At 34.0% G+C, this 22,959-nt stretch overlaps 1 protein-coding gene across 1 annotated transcript; it reads left to right on the plus strand.

Annotated features, from left to right (window-relative positions):
* Window positions 1-14,520: 14,520 nt before the first annotated feature.
* Window positions 14,521-22,485, plus strand: LOC111999555 (eukaryotic translation initiation factor). The gene is made up of 5 exons (XM_024031687.2): window positions 14,521-14,770; window positions 15,262-15,430; window positions 15,553-15,678; window positions 22,019-22,084; window positions 22,169-22,485. Exons 1-5 carry the CDS (start codon window positions 14,559-14,561, stop codon window positions 22,214-22,216), a joined length of 621 nt encoding a protein of 206 aa, XP_023887455.1. The 5' UTR covers window positions 14,521-14,558; the 3' UTR covers window positions 22,217-22,485.
* The last annotated feature ends 474 nt before the right edge of the window (window positions 22,486-22,959 follow it).

The following is a 22,959-nucleotide window of genomic DNA, read 5'->3' on the forward strand; positions in this document are numbered from 1 at the left end:
ATTACAATATTACAGCAGAACACAAGCTATACAATTAGAACACAAATTGTGCTATTTGGATAAGTATCAAATTGTGTTAAAGAAATACAAATTTCGCAATTTGTTAAAAAAAAAAAAAAAAAAAAGAAGAAGAAAAAGCCTCCGATTGGATCATTATAGGGCTACATTATTGACTTCATCATATGTATACTCTTAACGTAATGTCCTTTACTCATGGCAAGTGTTTTGGGGATTTCTCATCCCTCTTTCTTATTTTGTTTCTCTCTTGATAATTGTTATGGCATTGAAATATAATTGCATAATTTAGACATGATGCTAATCTGTGTTACATTTTTTTTAGGTATTATAAATGCTTTTGCGTGTTTTTTTTTTTTAGAAATAATTTCAACATGCTGCTAACTCCGCAACTCGAACCCTTTCCCCCCTAGACCCCCAAGTACTTGTGCATAGAGAGGTGCCAATTCAGCTACAAGGCATTTGGCATGCTTTTGAGTGTTTAAATAGAAGTAACAACATGAGAGAAAAATTTACGTGGTAATCCTAATGTGTAGTGTAGATGAAATAGTCCTATAGATACAAAATTGGGACCTAAACTTTATCATTTTTTTTTTAATACGACTTTATCAACTTTATCAACTCTCTTTTCAAAAATGATGCACTGTTTCAATTGGCCTAGCAAATACCCACTATTTTTTTTTTATTTGAATAATTGGTTTCCCTTACTCCTATATCTCATCTCATGTTTATTTTTTTTTCCTTAAATATATTTGTTTTGAATTTGAAATAATAATAATAATAATAATAATAATAATAATAATAATAATAATAATAATAATAATAATAATATCTAACTTCCATGTAAAACACGGCCTACAAAATAGGACAACATGCTAAAAATAATATCTAAATTCCATGTAAAACACGGCCTACAAAATAGGACAACAGTTATATTAGTTTTAAATCTCAACTTCTTCAATTTATTTCTTCCTCAATTCCTCTCAATTCTATATTCTTTTTCTCTACACCATCATCATCATTTTTTTTTTAAATTCAAAATCCTAAAAAGAATAAAAACTTTACTTACAAAAATAAAAGTGCAGTTCTAATTGTTCCGGTTCAACATGTATGTCAATTTTACATTGCTCTTTTCTATATTGTTTTCTTATTTCCTTATATCATCATTTATAAAAATAAAAAATAAAAAAAAAATTCTATACGTTTGTGGGTTAAAGCTTATTCATGGCTTTTCTTTCCTTTGGTTACAATATTACAATGATTATCTTTGATTACAATATTACAGTAGAACACAAACTGTACAATTAGAACACAAACTGTGCTATTTGGATAAGTACCAAATTGTGTTAAAGAAACACAAATTGTGCAATTTGTAAAAATAAATAAATAAAAATCCTCTTATTGGATCATTATACGACTACATTATTGACTTTGTTATATGTATACTTTTAACATAATACTAGCCTCTGAGCAAAAAAAAAAAAAAAAAAAAAAAAAAAAACCTACTAAAAAGTAGAGATAACACTTGAGGATAACATGCTAAAAATAATCTCTAACTTCCATGTAAAACACGGCCTACAAAATAGGACAACAGTCACATTAGTTTTAAAACTCAACTTCTTCAATTTATTTATGAGAAATGCTAAGTCTACAATATTTTTACAACAAATCACAAGTGGTTAGTTGTTATTGGTTCAAATTTGAACCTAACACTAAGATTACTTTTTTGCCCCAACAATAACAACCAGTAACAACCTGTGCAATTAGAATACAAACTGTGCTATTTGGATAAGTACCAAATTGGGTTAAAGAAACACAAATTGTGCGACTACATTATTGACTTTGTTACATGTATACTCTTAACATAATATATTTTTGTTATTAGTGATAGTTGTTCCATTTTTCTCAATCCCATCTCTTCCATATGAAATTATCCCTAACAACTGTTTTCTTTTTACTACAATTTCTTTTCCATTTTTTTTCTTCAAGAAAATACATTTTTTTTAATTAAATGATATTATTGGTGATTAATAGTACATGCTAATTTTGACGGCCTTTCTTATAATTTTTTCTTTTAAGGATTAAATATAACTTCATAACTCCCATTTTAAAAAAAAAAAAAACAAACAAACAAACAAACAAACAAAACAAAACAGCGTGAGAGTTGAGACTGTGAGAGTCTTTCCTATTTAACTAGCCTCTGAGCACGCTCAGAGACTTTTCTATTTTTTGGGTAAAAGTTAATAATTTGAATCCATTATAATTTGGGATTACTATATTTTCTAATCATAAAATACCTAGGGGTGTGATGAAAAAAATATTTCATCCACAAACGCATAATACTCATCACACCCTTAGGTATTTTATGATTAGAAAATGTAGTAATCTCAAATTATAATGGATTCACATGGGCTAGTTTTTAAATAATGAAATTCCATTGTACAACTTTGAAATTTGACATCACAGTGAATTAAAGTTAGGGATAATTACAGTAAACCCACCTGAGGTTGGGCCCGTTTTCACTTTGCCTACCCGTGGTTCAAAACTTATCACTTTACCCACCTGAGGTCCCTTCTGTTATCACTTTACCCACCTGAAGTCCCTTCCGTTAGAGATCTGTTACCCACCTCTCCCTTTGCCGTTAGAAGAACACATTTTAAGAGAAAAACAAACATAACATGAATCAAAAAGTTAGGGTTTGAATTTTTTTGAAAGAGCTTGGAGGGTTTTTAGAGTTGAGTTCAAGGGTATGGTTTTGTGTAATGATCTCTGTTGTGAAATAAATGGCCAAACCAAAATAAAAAAAGAGGTATGAACACTTTTCACTCTTCAAACAACGACCCAACCTAGAACACATGGGTGGTTCATAATCGTTTTTCCCCTTCAATGACCTAACCCAGAACACTCTTCACTCATCAACATGATCTTCCCCTTCAACATGATCTTCAAACAACGACCTAACCCAGAACACCAACGGCCAAACGGCCAAACAACCAAACAGCAGCAGCGACCCAACCCAGAACACATTATCAAAAAATTTTCAAACCCAGAACAGGGGCTTCTCGGTGATATGATCGGGGCTTCTCGCACCCATCCCATTGAGAGTTCTTGGACATCCAGTGGCCAGAAAAGCCTTGGCGGCTTGTAGCAACTTCGACGCGGTGGTTCTCGGCTCTGTTAAGGTGGGTTTCTCGTTAGGCTCAGTCTCCGATGCCGAGGTTACTCATGGACGAGGCTATCGTGACTCTGGGTCCATCGGTGTTATGGTGGGTAGCTCGACGATGGTGGAGATTGAGGCTCCGAGTTTGACAGTGGTGTCGCCGATCCTTAGTCGGTATCCATGGGTGGTTCATAATCGTTTTCTCCTCTCTCAGACCTGGGTGATTGGGTTGTTGATGAGTTTGTGGAAGGGGAAGATCATGTTGAAGTACAAAAGAGCCACCATCGGTGTAGTAGTTGTTTTAATTTCAAACAATTTGATTTGTAGTTGTTTGGAATTTTATTTCTTACATTCATATACATTTGTTTTTAATATCAAACTCTAACTTTTTGATTCGTGTTATGTTTGTTTTTCTCTAAAAATGTGTTCTTCTAACGGCAAAGGGAGAGGTGGGTAACAGATCTCTAACGGAAGGGACTTCAGGTGGGTAAAGTGATAACAGAAGGGACCTCAGGTGGGTAAAGTGATAAGTTTTGAACCACGGGTAGGCAAAGTGAAAACGGGCCTAACCTCAGGTGGGTTTACTGTAATTATCCAAATACAAAATTTATCCATTTTGGATTAATACTATGCAGTAGTACTGAGACTTTTTCAAAAGCTCTAATTCAAAGCACACTTAACGTTATTTGAAAGTTAACTAGTGTCTAAAGTCAATGTTGATAAATCAACTAAAACTTGAGAAGAAACTTGAAGTTTTCAAATACTATTAAGTGACAATTTTTTTTAGAGAGAAAATTGGATATTTATAATAACATTTGGTAATAATATTTTCATTAACTTAATGATAGTTTTTATATTTTACTCTTTCAATTTTAAAAAAATGTTTCTATACTACTATTTTAAGGGCTTTCAAGCCGTGGATTTCAAGTTGGTTTCCAAAACATGGATTCTAAAGTTGCTAAAAATTAGGACATTATTTATCTATTTTATACTACTACTTAAGGGTTTCCAAGCTATTGACTTTAAAGTTGCTAAAAATTAGGACATTATCTATTTGGTCCTAAATTTTAATTTTTCAAAAAGAAAACTATCAGCCTCATCCCTTAACCACAAAGAAACGTGCAATCCCACTAAATCAGCAATTTTTTTTTTTACAATACTTATCTTTTCTTTCTTTTTTAATCACAATCAACTAAACGGCTAAAATTTCCTGCTTTAAAAAAAAAAAAGGGCTAAAATTTCCTATATATATATATAAACTAAAGAGTTAAAGAATTTTTTTTTGGGCTAAAGCTAAACCACTACACTACATACAAAATAGAACTACTCTACACTTATGTTTAGAGAGAAAATTGGATATTTATAATAACGTTTGGTAATAATTTTGTCATTAACTTAATGATAGTTTTTATATTTTATTCTTTCAATTTTTAAAATATGTTTCTATACTTCTATTTTAAGGCTTTCAAGCCGTGGATTTTAAGTTGGTTTCCAAACCATGGATTCTAAAGTTGCTAAAAATTAGGACATTATTTATCTATTCTATACTACTATTTAAGGGCTTCCAAGCCATGGACTTTAAAGTTGCTAAAAATTAGGACATTATCTATTTAGTCCTAAATTTTAATTTTTCAAAAAGAAAACTATCAGCCTCATCCCTTAACCACAAAGAAACGTGCAATCCCACTAAATCAGCAATTTTTTTTTTTTTACAATACTTATCTTTTTTTCTTTTTTTTAATCATAGTCAACTAAACAGCTAAAATTTCCTATATATATATATATATAAACTAAAGAGTTAAAGATTATTTTTTGGGCTAAAGCTAAACCACTACACTTAAGGGTCGTCAATGGGCCGGGTCGGGCTGGCCCGACCCATTTTTACTTGGCCCAAGGGCACAATGGGCTGAGCATAATGGGCTATTAACTAGTTAACGGGCCGGGTCGGGCTGGGCCGACAGAGAAAACCTCAGCCCATGACCTTGCCCATGGGCAATGCCCATTTTGTCTTTAATGGGCTAGGTTACTAAGTTGGGCCTAATGGGCTACCCATGAGATTGTGTTAGCACATTATTTTATTATTTTTAGAAATAAATAATCAATTTTTAATAAGGAAATAATCAATTTAGTTTTTTTTAAAAGGAAAGGATCAAAGACTTTAATACTTAATTACAATTTTTTTTATTGTCAAATCTATTTAATTTTTTTTAAATAAGGCTTCAAATAGTTTTTTATTTTTATCTTTAATAAAAAAAATCAAATGGTTAATTCAAATTTGCTAGACTACTAGAAAAATATATATTTAGTAAACTAAGTTTAGCACAATTACTTTAAGTAACTTAGTAGTTGGGAGAGTTTTCTTAAGAAATTCTATTACAATATCTCAAGATCAATTCTTCAGACACTTCCTATATATTTTTGTTAAAAATTTTAAGTTATTGGACTGGGCAACGGGTTGGGCCAACGGGCTGGGCTACTGGGCTAGCCCACTGGGTGCCCATGGGCATAAAAACTAGCCCACGGCCTAACCTACTGGGCTAGTGGGCTACCCATTGGCCTTAATAACAACGGGTTGGGCTACCCATTAGCCCGATGGGCTACCGGGTTTTTGGGTCGGCCCGTGGGCCATGGGCTATTTGATGACCCTTAACTACACTACATACCAAATAGAACTACTCTCCCACTAATCCATGCCTTCAAAACAATATTACTTATCAAAAAATCAAATTACCCAAAAAAAATTAGTCTATACTACTAATTTATGATTTATTGTTAAATACAACCAAACACGCATGTGAAGCTTCTTAAAAAGAAAACACTCCAATTGCCAAGAACTTTTGGTAGGCACCAAATGCCTTTTTATTTTACATTCTCTAAACAATTTTTTATTTTTAATTTGGGTAAAATACAAATATCATCCTAAGATTTTGGCTAATACTGAATACTACTAAGCCTTTTTTAAAATATTTAATTTACTCCTAAAATACAAATGACACATAACATTGTTGAAAATTCCCTACTCCAAATCACTTGCTTCCTTCCAATAGCTTGCCTTGATTGCATAGTGTCGGCATTATAAAAATGGGTTGTTGATGAGCACTATCTTTTTACCATTAAGTCAAGACACCAATGGATTTTGTAGATAATGTTGTATATATAGATATATATACATGGATAGATTGTAATAATGATGTTTGAGTTTGGAGAATATTGTTTCATAAAGTGGAAATTCAAGTTCTGAAATTTTCTAAGTGAAAATTTGACATTCAGCATTTTCAATTAGTCGAATCTTTGGCTCGATCAATCGAAAATGGTAAGAAAATAATCATGGAGTCTTTGGATGTCTAAATCGATGTTCGATTCCTGTTTGATTGATCGAAGAGAGTACTCGATCGATCGAAAGGAACTTTCGAACAATTGAAGGTCAAAAATCAGGATTTTCTGCAGAATTTTCTGGTGACTGTTCAGAAAGGTTGAAAAGGATTCAAGCTTTGTGAACTGTTTCATGAAACATTTTAACTCTCCATATGTGCTTTTTAATGAAATATAACCCTATGGGTATAAATATAGGCTTATGTTCATTTGAAAAATAACAAGAAATCTTGTGGTTATTCTCTAGAATTGCTATCTGTAGAACCCAACATCTTGGTTGTATTCTGCGGACAAATTTGCAATAACCCTTTAGCAACAATAATGTGGAGGGCAAATATTGTCTAAGGAAAATGATATTGTGCCTCAAAGTTATCTATTTTCTGTTTATCTTTTCTGTTAACCTTGTTCTTCCATTATTACTTTGTGTAATATCTCCAACAATCTTAGACAGCATTTCCTACAATGAAAGGAGCAAGTGATGTTTCAGCGTTGAAGATGTTGAATCATGAGTTGGTGAAATTGGATCGCTTTGATGGAACCAATTTCTCTCGATGGAAAGACAAGATGAAATTCCCACTTACTGCACTGAAACTTTTCTATGTCTTGGACCCAAATTTGATGCATTTTCCTACTGTGAGTGATGAAGACATTGATGAAATAAAAGCACAAAGAAATAAATGGGAGGAAGATGAATTGATATGCAGAGGGCATATTTTTAATACTCTTTCGGATTGTCTCTATGATCTCTACACATAAATGAAGTCACCGAAAGAGATTTGGAATGTTTTGGAGGCAAATTAAAAAACTGATAAAGTAGGTACGAATAAGTTTATTATTCAAAAGTATTTTGATTATAAAATGCTTAATAATATCTCAGTTTTGGATCAAGTGCATGAGTTACAAATTTTGGTCAATAAACTTCGTGATTTGTTAATCAATATTCCTGAATCATTCCAAGTGGGTGCAATCATTGTGAAACTCTCACCAAGTTGGAATAGTTTTATGAAGAAGCTTCTACATATGTCAGAAGATCTCACTTTTGAACAATTCAAACAATATCTTTAAATTGAAGAAGAAAGTCGGGTTAGAGATGGGACTAGCACCAATTTTAAAGTAAATGTGAGCAATGTTCAAAGTGGGAATTTGAGTAAAACTAATAAGCACTTGAAAGTAAACAAAAGTGGGAGTAGTTTCAAGAAGAACAACTCCAAAAATCCCAACAAGGACAAGAAGAACCGAGTTTGTTTCCATTGTGGAAAAAAAGGTCATTACATTCGCAAACGTAAAATCTTAAAGAACAAGAAAAATGATGAAGAAGGTAATGCCATTGAAATGAATGTCATTAAGGACAATGTTGCTATGGTAAGTGGCATACATATTGATATGATTACTGAAGTTCATATGGCTGTAATTACAAATCCTTTTAATTGGTGGTTCGATTCGGGTGCAACGGTGCATATGTGCAACAACAAGGAGCAATTCAAGACTTATAATAAGTCTTTCATGTAACAACAAGTGCTGATGGGCAACCACAATAAAGCAAAGGTTCTTGGAAAGGGCACTGTTGAAGTGAATATGAGTTCCAACAAGATGCTAATCTTAACCAATGTTTTCCATGTACCCAATATCAATTAGAATCTAGTTTATGTCAATTTGTTATGTAAGAGTGGTGTAAAAGTTGTACTTGAATCAAAAAGTTAATCTTGTCCTAAAATGGGATATTTGTAAGAAAATGATATACTACTGATGACATGTATAAACTAAGTATTATTGATAAAGAAGTTTCTAGTTGTGCTTATATTGTTGATTCTTCATATTTGTGGCATGCTAGACTAGGATATTTAAATTTCAAATACTTGAAGTTTATGTCAAAGCATGGTGTGATTTCATATCAGCATGATGATGAAAAGAAATGTGAGATTTGTATTCAACCAAAAATGACAAAAAAACCATTTTCTAAGTCAAATAGAAATTCTATTATGCTTGAACTTGTATATTCTGATATATGTGAATTGAATGATGTATTAACTAGAGGAGGTAAAAGATACTTCATTATATTCATTGATGATTTCTTTAGATTTACATATATATATATATATATTTAATGAGAAATAAAGATGAATCATTTGAAATATTCAAATGCTATAAAATTGAAGTAGAAAATCAAAAGGATAGGAAAATAAAGATCCTACAAAGTGATAGAGGTGGTGAATATTTTCCTAATGAATTTCTACGTTTTGTTAGGAACATGGTATATTACATTAAAGTTCAGCTCCTTATACACCCCAATAAAATGGTTTGGTTGAAAGAAAAAATAGGACTTTTGTAGACATGGTAAATTCCATGATCTTGAGTGCAAAGCTTCTTTTTAGTTTGTGGGGAGAGGTGTTGCTTACAACATGTCATGTGCACAATAGAGTGCCTTCCAAGAAGGTTAAAGTATCTCTATATGAGTTATGGAATGGAAGGAAACCAAACCTTAATTATATCAAAATGTGGTGGTATTTAGCCTTTTATAGAGTGGTTGATCCATACAGAATAGTTAGGACCAAGAGCTATGAAAAGAGAGTTTGTAGGTTATGCTGAAAATTCAAAGGCATATGGATTATTAGACTTAAGCTCTAATATGGTGGTGCAATCAACAGATGTATTTATTGAGAATAAATTCAGCAGAGATTCCATGGATGCGTTGATACCTGACTCTAATCCTAATACTATTTTGGGTGGTACTAAAAGAATTGAAAGTGGTTTACTAAGTGAACAAAGAAAGAGTCAAAGGATAAGAAAAGTAAAGGACTTTGGTCCAGATTTCATTTCTTATCAAGTTGAATTGTTCCTTGTTGAATGTAATAGACAAATGGTCCTAAATAAAATGCTTATATGTTTAACATAGAGGATGTTCCTAAAATATTTGAGAAAGCTATGGCTTCTAGAGATTCAGTTTTTTAGAAAGAAGCTGTAAATGATGAAATTGACTCAATATTATCCAATAATACTTGGGTCCTAGTGGATCTACCAACTGGTTCTAAACCAATTGGTTATGAATGGGTATTTAGAAGAAAATATAATACTAATAGATCAATACAAATCTTTAAAGAAAGGTTAGTGGCAAAAGGCTTTAAACAAAGGGAAGGAGTAGACTATTTTGATACCTATGCACTGGTAGCTAGGAACACATCTATTCGTGTATTGTTAGTACTTNAGGACTTGAATCCCTTTCTCATCAATGATTATGCACCCCTTCTTTGAGAATTGAACAAGAAAATCTTCATCACATATTTGAGTAATACTAAGGAGATTTGCCTTCAATCCTTTGATGTATAGTACTTCTTTCAACAAAGGTAATCCTGGTATTTCAACCATCCCTTTCCCGAGAACTTGAGCATGACTCCCATCACCAAAGATCACATAATCACATGCTTTCTCTTTAAGAGTCTTAAACAATGATTTATCTCCTGTCATATGACGAGAACATCCACTGTCAAGGTACCATAAACATGAATTAAATACCTTCAATGAGGTGTGCACAAACATACAAGCATGAGACAAGCATTCTTGACCATCAAACAAAAATTCATTGTTATTCTCCATGCTCATTCCAGATTGAATTTTCTTTTTCAGATTATCAACCTTTTCACACAATGATCTATTTCTTCTTTTGTATTTCTCAATCAAAGAGTTAGACTCACATAGACTATTGTGAAGAATGTGGTTCTTGCTTTCAAAATATTTCAGCATGTGAATGAACATCCTAGCATGTTTCCTGGATTTAATTAGCTCTAAGAGTTCATTTTTAAAGTATCCCTCAAATATACTTATAAAGTTATTATCACAAACACTTAAACCACAATTCAGCATGCCCCTTTTTACAGCATCATCTATAGCCAAGGGGTCTAGGATCGCACTCAAGTAATCAAACCATAATGAGTGCACCTGCTCTAATACCAATTGAAAGTTCAATATGGGTATGAAACACCCTTGAACGTTTAAACCCCCAAATACAAAAATACCAAAACAAGCTATATAACAAACAACGTATGTGCGGAAAATGATAAATAGCTTATATCGGAATAGAGACACAATCTAAACCATAAATAATCACGCACACAGTAGTAATTAAATGGTAAAGATAAAGGGAATAGAAATGCAAACACAAGGACAACACTCGATGTGTTATCAAAGAGGAAACTGAAACCCTTGGTGTAAGACCTCTCCACCGCCCTCCAAGCGGTCAATAATCCACTAGAAAATGTAGTTGGGATACATGAACAGCAATAGACCCTCCAAGCCTAATCTACCTAGGTACCTAAGCCCTTTAAGCTTCCTACTCCAACGAGGTAGCGCCAAACCTTTTTCTTTTCTAGCTTACCGGATTCTGCTATAGCCCATAGCATCAACCAATCACCATTGGTTTCTTCTCAAACTGCTTCCCTAAGCACCAAATGGATCTTCTCACAGACGTGGGTGTGGTGAGATAAGGGTTTGGTAAATAACCTCTCAAGGGTATGACAATAGAGAGGAAGAGAGTAGAGGAATTTGTAGAGTCTCTTTAGATGAAGATTGGGGATGAAGCAATCTTGTTTTTCTCTAGGATTTTCTCTCACAAAATTCTCTCTAGAAGCTCTCACTAAATGATGGGTATAAGGGTGTATATATAGTAGGGTGAGAAGGGAATGCAAAACGTCAGTTTTTGCCAAACAGGGCAAGTTGGCGACTTGGTCTCGCGGCTTGTCCAAGTCGCGAGTTCAAGTTGTGACGTAACGGCCTGGCCAGCCTGGGACTTTTGTCTTGTAGCGTGACAGCTGGCGCGACCCTTCAGCTTCCCAGTGTGCCTCTCACGTGCCAGCTTTTGGCGGCTTGCCAGTCGCGATTCACCCGCGAGCCCTAGCCGCGAACCTCTGTTTTTCTTGCACACTCTTGAGCTTTTCTTCACATCTTCTCACACACTACCCTTACAGTTTTCTCACCTAAATACAGGGTTACTAAGTGCTAAATTACAAGTAAATTGGTCACGGAATAAAGCCAATTAAATGGTTGATTAAATTCAACCTTACATGCTACAATGAAGAAAAAAGAGAATATTGCATTTTATTATTTAAAATATATAAAGGGACATTATTAGAACTTTCTTCAAAAGTTTCTAATAAAATTGGACATGAATAGCATATTGGAATTAGAAGTGTGTTACAATTCAAAGTTTTTAGTAGAGATGCCATCAGATAGCACTTTTCCCTTATAGACATGTCTAATACGCTGTCCTTGAGTTTATTTTGAGTACGTTTCAAGCCAAAGTCAATATTGTTGTCTCTTTTAACACTTCAAATTGCCATTGATTAGTTTCACAAAATTAAAATTTACAGAACATTTTACCTTCTTGTTTTTTCAACATTTGAAGGTTAAATGTTTCTATTAAAATCCAAAAGTTCACCTAACTAAAAATCATATATACATATCTTTCATCAATTGTTAATAGCTCCACAATCTATTTATGCACCAAAAGCAATGACTAACTTGAAAGAAGAGAAAGATTACATGTTAGCATAAACTATCACTTCCAAAAGCATCATTAATAAAAGATTAAAATGAAACTATAATTCAAAATAATTCCAGCAATTGCCTCTGTCCCAAATTGTAAGCTTCAATCTTCTCCCACCAATTGTGAGCAACTTAATCTCAAAATCCACACTTGAAATTGATTAAAACAATAATCTTGCAAAATTGTGATGATAAGATGTTTATTTTGTTAGATTCAGTTTCCACATTGAGCATTATGAATGGAGGTAATTTAACACTAACATTTAAAAATCAAATTGGACACATTGCACAAAATTAAACTACAATTAGAAATTAATTTGATTCGATTTGAATTCTAAAATTGAACTTCAACTTAATATAATATATATGATTATATTTTTGTCCACTTTTAACAAATTAACAAAATCTTAATCCAGACACACTAAAAACTATTAAAAAATAAGAATTAATCATTGAGCTTGGAATCTTCTTGGAGGCGCCAATGAAGTGCTAATGTATGAGAGTGTGAAGCAAGGAAGAGTGGGATTAAATTTTGTATTTGAACCCGGCCTTGCTTTGAGAAATCCGTAATGAGAAGGAGAGGGTAGTGTGTGGATCTAGTTGGTAGAGGTTGAGAGAGGAGGAGACATGGGATGACGATATGGAATTAGGAGGAGATGATGTTTTACTTTTATAGTCTTTCTCGTTAGATTTCTTGGTTCTAGTTGTGGGATTAGAAAAGCTCCTCTATTAAGATCACCCATAAAAGTGTGCAGGTGAGATGTTCTTGTTTAGGCCAATGAGTATTATCATTGTGGTTTTCTCGGCTTCCGTGTTAAATATTAATGCATCATTTTATTTGGGCACAAAATTAGAAAATCTATATAAGATACATGACACAAAATTGGAGTCCAATTTATAATCTCCATAAAAGTGTGTAGGTAAGATGTTCTTACTTAGGCTAATAAGCATTATCATTGTGGTTTTCTGGCTTCCGCGTTAAATGTTAATGCATCATTTATTTGAACACAAAAATTAGAAATTTAGATAAGATACATGACACAAATTGGAGTCAAATTTATAATCTAATTAGATTTTTTAAATTTTTTTTTTTTTTAGTTTTGGTTAGGACAAGTGACGCAAAATTGAGAATCTAATTAAAATCTAATTGGATTTTCTCTCTGTTTCACCTATTATTATTATAGATAGATATAGAAAAGGGAGATTTGAATTTTTGATTCTCTTCAAAAATGAGACCAAGTAATACTTGTAATTTCAAGTATTTTTTTAGTGGGAACTATCCCTAATTCCACTATTCTCTCCCCTTTGCTAGTGGAAAAAGAATGAGATATTCCCCTCCACTTTCATCAATAATATTAATATATGGTGCTAATAATCCTTTTATTTATCTATAATTTTTCTAATGGAGATGCCAATGTGTGTGTGTATTATATATATATATATTTTTTTTTTTAAGAATAGGAAGATGTTAGGGTTCAAATACCTTCTCCTCCAACTATTAGAATTATAAAAAAAATTAACATATACTTATTCAAATTAAAAAATAAAAATAAAATGTCACACTGTTGACTTTGGGCCATTGTCTAAAAGAAAAAACCCACCATTCGAAAAGCCGATATGAATCACTTACAACAATTGGTCCAATTGCATAGTGGGAAAGTAAACGCTAGGGAAGTAAACTTAAAGAATCAACAATGTATTTCAGTCAAAATATTGGCCAAATTTGCCAAATAGCACAATTTTAGGGGAAAAAGTCCCTTAACAAAGTCGTTTACTTATGTAGCAGATTTTTGGAACTTATGTTCCAAGTAATATGGGCTTCATTGCTTGGTGTGCCACGCGAACTGCATAGAACTTGAGTTCCAAAAATGTGTTACATAATTAAATAACTATGTTAGAATGCGCTTCTCCTGAAAGTTTGCTAAAATTTTGTTATTTAGCCCAGAAGATGTGCTTTTTTAAGGAATAGGTCAAAGAGGATTGTCTTGTGGTTATTCAAGCCCTGACATCTCACGCAAGGTGTAACACTTTGTATGGGCACATGGTTGAAGATCCTTAGAGATTAGGAGCTACATTACAGTCTTGTCAGTTCCAGCATGTTCGAAAAAAGGAAATAAGCTAGCTCATGCACTAGCTAACAGAGCAGTTTCATCTGCAGATACTAATATATAGGTAGAATATTTACCTAGTGATTTGGATGTTATATTCCGGTCTGATTTACATTAATGAAATTTTCTTACTATTTTCCCCAAAAAATTGTGCTGTTTAGCAAATTTGGCCCAAAAATATTAATATTCATTTATGCAAAAAAAAAAAAATCGCAGTTGGTCTTGGGCCAGTCTAAATTCAAACGCCCATCATCCGAAAAGCGCATCAGCCCCAACAAACGGCCAATTTCAAAAAACAACACACAATCCTATATCACACGCACTTGAGAATAGAAAGAAAGAAAAAAAAAAAAATCACTCACGAAGGAATGGCGAGCGAGGTAGCGATGGAACCCAGTGGTACCGCGGCAGCGGCGGCGGAGACAGAGACAGTGCCGGCGGCAGTGACGAAAGAGCCACACAGGTTGGAGAGGAAGTGGACCTTCTGGTTCGACAACCAGTCCAAACCCAAACAAGGTGCGGCGTGGGGCACCTCTCTCCGCAAGGTCTACACCTTCGACACCGTCGAAGATTTCTGGTGGTACCTTTCTAACCTTCCTCAATTCCCTGATTTATTCATGTTTTTGTGTCTATTACTATGATTCTTGATCTGGGTTCCTCTTCATCTTTGCCCTCTTTCGTTTTTGTATGTGTTAAGAATAGAAATATAGCTTGCTTTTCGAGGCTTTTCATTTTTTTTAAGATCCAGAACAATAGTGGGTTTTGTATTAATTTCTTTTTCCTTATATTACTCAATTTTTATACTGGATTTTATAGCTTTGGATTATTTGATTTATGTTGTTTCAATATTGTTTGTTCTTGCTGCGCTAAAAAATATTGTTTGTTCTTGCTTTTCTTTCCCATTAAGAGAAACCCAGGAATTTTTTTGGCATGTACTCCAATTATAATTACTAGTTTTTTTCTGTGTATTGCTAGTCTTAATTATGTTCATATTGACCAAAGTAAAAAAGAATTTGAGACTTGATTCTTTTCATTCAAGTTAAATGGAAAATGTGAAATCTTTGAGTGCAGTTTGTATGATCAGATATTCAAGCCCAGTAAGTTGCCTGCAAATGCTGATTTTCACTTGTTCAAAGCTGGGATTGAACCCAAATGGGAAGATCCCGAATGTGCTGCTGGGGGAAAGTGGTCCATCACCAGCAACAGAAAGGCTGGCCTTGATACCATGTGGCTTGAAACTGTAAATATCCTCACTGTCCCTGTATTTTTCATTCTGTGGATGTTTTAAGTGTTGGGTCTTTTTAGAATACAACTTGTGGGCATTTGTGCTAATTACTAGGTTTTTATTTATTTATTGGACAGATGATGGCTTTGATTGGAGAGCAATTCGATGAGGCTGATGAGATTTGTGGTGTTGTTGCGAGTGTGCGCCAAAGGCAGGACAAATTAGCATTATGGACCAAGACAGCTGCAAATGAAGCAACCCAGGTCTAACCTCATATTCCAGGAATCAAATTTATTGTTGATTTTAATTGCTTCCAAGCATGCATTTTGTGTACCTTCGGCTGAATTGATGATTCATGAAGACCATGTTGTTGCATCTGATTAATCATGTGTTTTTGTGTGCTTGCACATGCATGCATTTATTCAGAAAAACACCTTTGTGCTTGTGAAGGTTTTGTTTATTCTCTCTCTTTAAAAGAGATGATTATGAACACTTATTTATATTTCTTGTCTATTTGTTACTGTGTGCATTAAGGTTTGTGTTGCTGTATGTTGAAACCTTGAAGGAGAAGGTTGATATGCATATTATGTGATCATATTCGTATGTAAAATCTTATGTTGCTTTCTTCAATGTTTATTGAAGTGCTCAACACGTCTGTCTGTATTGGTAATGTTGTAATTTCCCTTCTGCTCATGTTTTAGGTTTTATTATTGCTAATACTTAAGATAACTCATTATTTTTTGTTATCAATTGGCTCTATCTCAAACAGCACCTCCTCCCCTGTAAGAAAGGATGGAGGGTAAGGTCGTGAGTTTGAATTCCACTGGGTGCATATGTAAACTTACAAATAAAAAATGATTCCTCATTATTTTTTATTTGATTATGTGGTGAAATTGGTGGTGAATACTAATGCTAAATGCTCTTAAAGTGTTTTACCTTGCAATTGAAGTGGGTGTTTTCTGCGTAGCATTTGTAAAGTTTGTGGTGGTTCACTTATAAATTGTCTGATTTCATAGGAGACATTGTATGAAAAGATACAAAAAGGGATTTTTTTTTTTTGTGGGTATTTTGGAGGGTAGTTTAAAGAGGCCCCAGTGCACAAAGCTCTCACTTTTGCAGATTAAGACCAAATTATTTTAGATTTTTATTGAGATATCATATTTTATTTTTTAATTTTAATTTTTAAACGAAATTTCATTTTGAATTTTTCTTTTTATACGATTGAGAATTTCTTGGGATGTAATTGTGCCTTAATGGAATCCCTAAAACCTACATTAGTGGTTTGAGATGTTACATTTTGAACGAAAACTTTTTGATTAAAGATGTTCTCTATAGCTTTTTGGCGATTCCAAGTACCCTTAAGTGGTGAAGTCTAGGGTTCTTTGTTTTATATTTTTGCAATACTGTTCTACATCAACTTGGTGTCAGTGCGTAATTATGATCCAATTTACAAAATCCAGTCCCTAAACAACGAAGCCTCGTAAACCACTTTCTGAACCCAAATTTATCTCACATAAATATGTCAACCATGCCAAAGCACCAGAAGCCTCAACCACAACTCTATGACCAGATTCCAACAATCCAATCAACTCAAGCCCATAAACCATACCCAAAACAAATTGTTGTTATCAAAGTTGAGCCGGACAACCATTGCAATCACACACAAATCCCTGTCACTTCGCAAAACCATGACAGCCTCCCACCATCACCAAGTTAAAACGCATAAAAAAGATTGCCCTAACCACAACCCAAATAATTCCGACCCATATTAGTCCAACCCATACGCAAGGCCCCTTGACCCAGACGCACTGCGATAGCCGTGCTGGAAAGTACAGGATGTACAGCCATGTTGCTGATCTTGATTTTCCCTTTTGTTGCTATCAAGCTACATCACCACATTGTCATTGAGGTTAACCTAGCAAAGTTCCATCCAAGGGAGCTGAGATTGTGTAAGTGTGGGTTTAGCTTGCATCAGTCATTCCGGGAAAAAATGAATTGTTGTTAATATGTGATTCGTACCTCTCGTCAACAATGTGCCACTAAGCCCATTAGAGTCCCAACATGAGGCCCCTTAGATTTAGTTCCACGCCCAAGTGACCCAACAACCTAGATATGTTAAGTAGGACCAGCACCTTTTATTCACATTCATTGGTCCACTGCTCACAGTACATGGTCCCACTAGCATTTCTTCTTCAGCTCAGACCTAAGAAGCACAAACATGGACATGGGTATGACACGGTGACACAAGTAATTTCTGAAAAATTATAACATAAAGCGGCTGGTACAACATGAGTACGACACGGGTACGACACTCTAAATGAAGTGCCTGTGCTTCCTAGGCTCAGACTCAAGACCCAGTCCAACTGTGTGAATTAGGTCAACGCAGGTCGCAGGCTAGGAATTAGCCTATCCCAGGTCAGCTAGCGGAGTCTTATTTCAACTTGTTGAAGCTGATTATTTTAGTGCATGATGGTTATGTTAGAAGCATCTACTTTTGATGGTCGTTAAGATCCATGGATCTTTACTAATTGGTCACATGAGATGGACCAATTCTTTGAGTAAGTAGGTTTATCGGACAATAAGGTTATGGCTTGTTTGGAAGTTTAGAGAGGAAGAAGAGTAGAGGGGAGTAGAGGGGAGGGGAGTAGTGGGGAGGAGAGTAGAGAAAAATGATTCCCCTCCACCTTGTTTGGATGTTTTTAAAATTAATAAGGGGGAAGGGAGTAATTTGCCCTTCCCCTTGTGTAATTTTGTTAATATAATAAGGGTAAATTAGGTAATTTACTTTGTCAATAGTTTATGTACTCTACTCTCCCTCCAAATCTCTCCAATTTGGGGGAATTAAAAATGGGGGCCTAGAGGGAGTTGAAACCCCTCCAAACCCCTCCAAACCCCTCCCCCTCCTTCCTTTAAAACTTCCAAACAAAGTAATTAGATTACTCTCCCTCCCTCTACTCTACTCTTCCTCCTTTTTTAAACATCCAAACAGGCCATTAGTTTTGCCACAATGAAGTTCATAGGTAGAGCTAAAAATTACTGGTATGGTATTAAGAACTAAGCCTTATAAAAAAGGAAAAAATAAAAAAAATCCTACCATAACTGATTGAGTATAAATGAAAGAAAAACTCAAAGAGAAATATGTTCCCTAATCCTATCAAGGGAAATACCTATCCCAATCTTATCAGGATAACTTTTTAAATTGAGGAAATAGTCTAAGACAGTAATAAACCTGCTACTGGATACATGGCATAATTTGAAAAGGACAAGATTAATGTTCACACAGTTACTAAGCCCGCTTTGGTCTAGCATGAGTTGAAGCCATCCCGAAAGCCGTCCAAGACTTGTATGAAAAAGATCAAGTCAATGGTCCTTCCTCCAAAAAATGACAGTAGCAACCACAGCTTCACATATGAGAGAGAAAATAGTGTTGGTAATGAAATCTTGTTGATGAAGGAACATCAAGGACCACCACTAAAACTTAGTGCTGAAAAAGAAAAGTGCCAAAAAATGTGGACTTAAGACATCCTAAACCATGTGTGGTAGACCTAATATAGCCTATTGAAGAATCACTACTTGATGAGGAGAATTTAAAACAAGAGAGCCATGAATTAGAGGGTGCACATTTTGGTGAAAAACGAGTATGGTGTATCTACTACTCATCAGTCCTCTGTGTTGTATGAAGTGAAATGGCCTACTAAGATGTTGTTTCTTGAGGATAAGGCTGTAATTGATTCCATCCATTATTTTTACCTTCCAAGTGAATTTAGTGATATGGTAGAGCAAAGTTTTCTTCCTTCTTAGTGCTGCTAGAAGTATTTCAAGAATTAGTGTAGGTTTTGAGTGCAAAATTATTATCCTTAAGCACTTCAAAATTCAAGGTTGATTTTCTCCTACCAAGGGAGAATGAATGCAGGGAGCATAACCAACCAAAATTATTTCAGAGTTTATTATTTCATTATTTTCTTAGATACTGTATTTTATTTTTGAATTTGATTTTATTATGATTGATGATTTCTTGGGATATAATTGTGCCTTAATTAAATCTTGAAGCCTATTAAAAAGAGGCTCTAGTAATTGAGAAAATTTTCCATGAGACTTATAAAGCATCCCCCTCACATTTGGTGGGCCCCACACACTTGCCCATATGTTGTGAGAAGAACCCAGACGCACTGCGATAGCCGTGCTGGAAAGTACAGGATGTACAGCCATGTTGCTGATCTTGATTTTCCCTTTTGTTGCTATCAAGCTACATCACCACATTGTCATTGAGGTTAACCTAGCAAAGTTCCATCCAAGGGAGCTGAGATTGTGTAAGTGTGGGTTTAGCTTGCATCAGTCATTCCGGAAAAAAATGAATTGTTGTTAATATGTGATTCGTACCTCTCGTCAGCAATGTGCCACTAAGCCCATTAGAGTCCCAACATGAGGCCCCTTAGATTTAGTTCCACGCCCAAGTGACCCAACAACCTAGATATGTTAAGTAGGACCAGCACCTTTTATTCACATTCATTGGTCCACTGCTCACAGTACATGGTCCCACTAGCATTTCTTCTTCAGCTCAGACCTAAGAAGCACAAACATGGACATGGGTATGACACGGTGACACAAGTAATTTCTGAAAAATTATAACATAAAGCGGCTGGTACAACATGAGTACGACACGGGTACGACACTCTAAATGAAGTGCCTGTGCTTCCTAGGCTCAGACTCAAGACCCAGTCCAACTGTGTGAATTAGGTCAACGCAGGTCGCAGGCTAGGAATTAGCCTATCCCAGGTCAGCTAGAGGAGTCTTATTTCAACTTGTTGAAGCTGATTATTTTAGTGCATGATGGTTATGTTAGAAGCATCTACTTTTGATGGTCGTTAAGATCCATGGATCTTTACTAATTGGTCACATGAGATGGACCAATTCTTTGAGTGAGTAGGTTTATCGGACAATAAGGTTAGTTTTGCCACAATGAAGTTCATAGGTAGAGCTAAAAATTACTGGTATGGTATTAAGAACTAAGCCTTATAAAAAAGGAAAAAATAAAAAAAATCCTACCATAACTGATTGAGTATAAATGAAAGAAAAACTCAAAGAGAAATGTGTTCCCTAATCCTATCAAGGGAAATACCTATCCCAATTTTATCAGGATAACTTTTTAAATTGAGGAAATAGTCTAAGACAGTAATAAACCTGCTACTGGATACATGGCATAATTTGAAAAGGACAAGATTAATGTTCACACAGTTACTAAGCCCGCTTTGGTCTAGCATGAGTTGAAGCCATCCCGAAAGCCGTCCAAGACTTGTATGAAAAAGATCAAGTCAATGGTCCTTCCTCCAAAAAATGACAGTAGCAACCACAGCTTCACATATGAGAGAGAAAATAGTGTTGGTAATGAAATCTTGTTGATGAAGGAACATCAAGGACCACCACTAAAACTTAGTGCTGAAAAAGAAAAGTGCCAAAAAATGTGGACTTAAGACATCCTAAACCATGTGTGGTAGACCTAATATAGCCTATTGAAGAATCACTACTTGATGAGGAGAATTTAAAACAAGAGAGCCATGAATTAGAGGGTGCACATTTTGGTGAAAAACGAGTATGGTGTATCTACTACTCATCAGTCCTCTGTGTTGTATGAAGTGAAATGGCCTACTAAGATGTTGTTTCTTGAGGATAAGGCTGTAATTGATTCCATCCATTATTTTTACCTTCCATGTGAATTTAGTGATATGGTAGAGCAAAGTTTTCTTCCTTCTTAGTGCTGCTAGAAGTATTTCAAGAATTAGTGGAGGTTTTGAGTGCAAAATTATTATCCTTAAGCACTTCAAAATTCAAGGTTGATTTTCTCCTACCAAGGGAGAATGAATGCAGGGAGCATAACCAACCAAAATTATTTCAGAGTTTATTATTTCATTATTTTCTTAGATACTGTATTTTATTTTTGAATTTGATTTTATTATGATTGATGATTTCTTGGGATATAATTGTGCCTTAATTAAATCTTGAAGCCTATTAAAAAGAGGCTCTAGTAATTGAGAAAATTTTCCATGAGACTTATAAAGCATCCCCCTCACATTTGGTGGGCCCCACACACTTGCCCATATGTTGTGAGAAGCATTGTTGATTTTGATCTGCATTTATGATACACAATTCACGATTGTATCTCTTGCTTTATGTTAATGAATCGAGTTGTTTATGAACATATCATGCTCGACTTGGAAAAAAAATCTGTTTTATGTTCATTTATTTAGTAAATGAGAGCTCATGTTTAAGTTTAGACTCAAATATTAAACAAGTTGAGCTCAATCATAATAATGTGCCCGTGAACATTAGGCTTGTTTGATATATATACTTTATTAGATATTGATATTTATAAATATTGTAGGGATTGGATATTTGATTGTGATAGTATTAAATAAGTTCATAAGATTGGATTATTATTTGTACTTTGTAGTTTATTGATAATATAAATAGTCTATTTTTTAGTAAAATTATATCTAATTTATAATTATAAAAGTTTTTGAATCTACTTTTTAAAATTTTATAAACAAAAATCATTAGGCATTCTAAAAAAATATATTANTGAATGTATATATTTTTCATATGTAGATGAGCATTGGGAGGAAATGGAAGGAGATCATTGACATCACTGATAAAATCACTTACAACTTCCACGTAAGTTTTTGTTATATGCAAATATGAATGCATTTATGTCCACTGTGTGCGTATTGGTATCTCTAACTGCCTCGGTCATTACAGGATGATTCCAAAAGGGAAAGATCAGCCAAATCTCGATATAGTGTGTGATCATGCAATTATTTGCTGTGCGGTTTTCCTTCTTTTGGTTGTGGAATTGGGATGAAGACTGTTATCTTTGTTATGATCACCGAATGACACTGCACCACAGAAATTTTTCATTTTCTTTCAGCGAGTAGACTTAAGGGATGTAATGCTATAACGTTCTTCATGTTTTTATTTTTTGGAAATTTTCCATTTATATAACTGGCTGTTTTGCTCTGCCCTCTACCTGTAACTGAATGTTAAATAGATATTGCATTTTGCTTCTGTTCTTCCTACTATGGAAACTTGAGAAAAGCTAACCACGCATTGTTGATTTTGATCTGCATTTATGATACACAATTCACGATTGTATCTCTTGCTTATGGTTGTTAATGAATCGAGTTGTTTATGAACATATCATGCTCGACTTGGAAAAAAAATCTGTTTTATGTTCATTTATTTAGTAAATGAGAGCTCATGTTTAAGTTTAGACTCAAATATTAAACAAGTTGAGCTCAATCATAATAATGTGCCCGTGAACATTAGGCTTGTTTGATATATATACTTTATTAGATATTGATATTTATAAATATTGTAGGGATTGGATATTTGATTGTGATAGTATTAAATAAGTTCATAAGATTGGATTATTATTTGTACTTTGTAGTTTATTGATAATATAAATAGTCTATTTTTTTAGTAAAATTAGATATAATTTATAATTATATAAAGTTTTTGAATCTACTTTTTAAAATTTTATAAACAAAAAT

The sequence above is a fragment of the Quercus suber genome, unplaced genomic scaffold (genome assembly GCF_002906115.3).
Source record: "Quercus suber isolate HL8 unplaced genomic scaffold, Cork oak 2.0 scaffold_614, whole genome shotgun sequence".
Taxonomy (NCBI): domain Eukaryota; kingdom Viridiplantae; phylum Streptophyta; class Magnoliopsida; order Fagales; family Fagaceae; genus Quercus; species Quercus suber.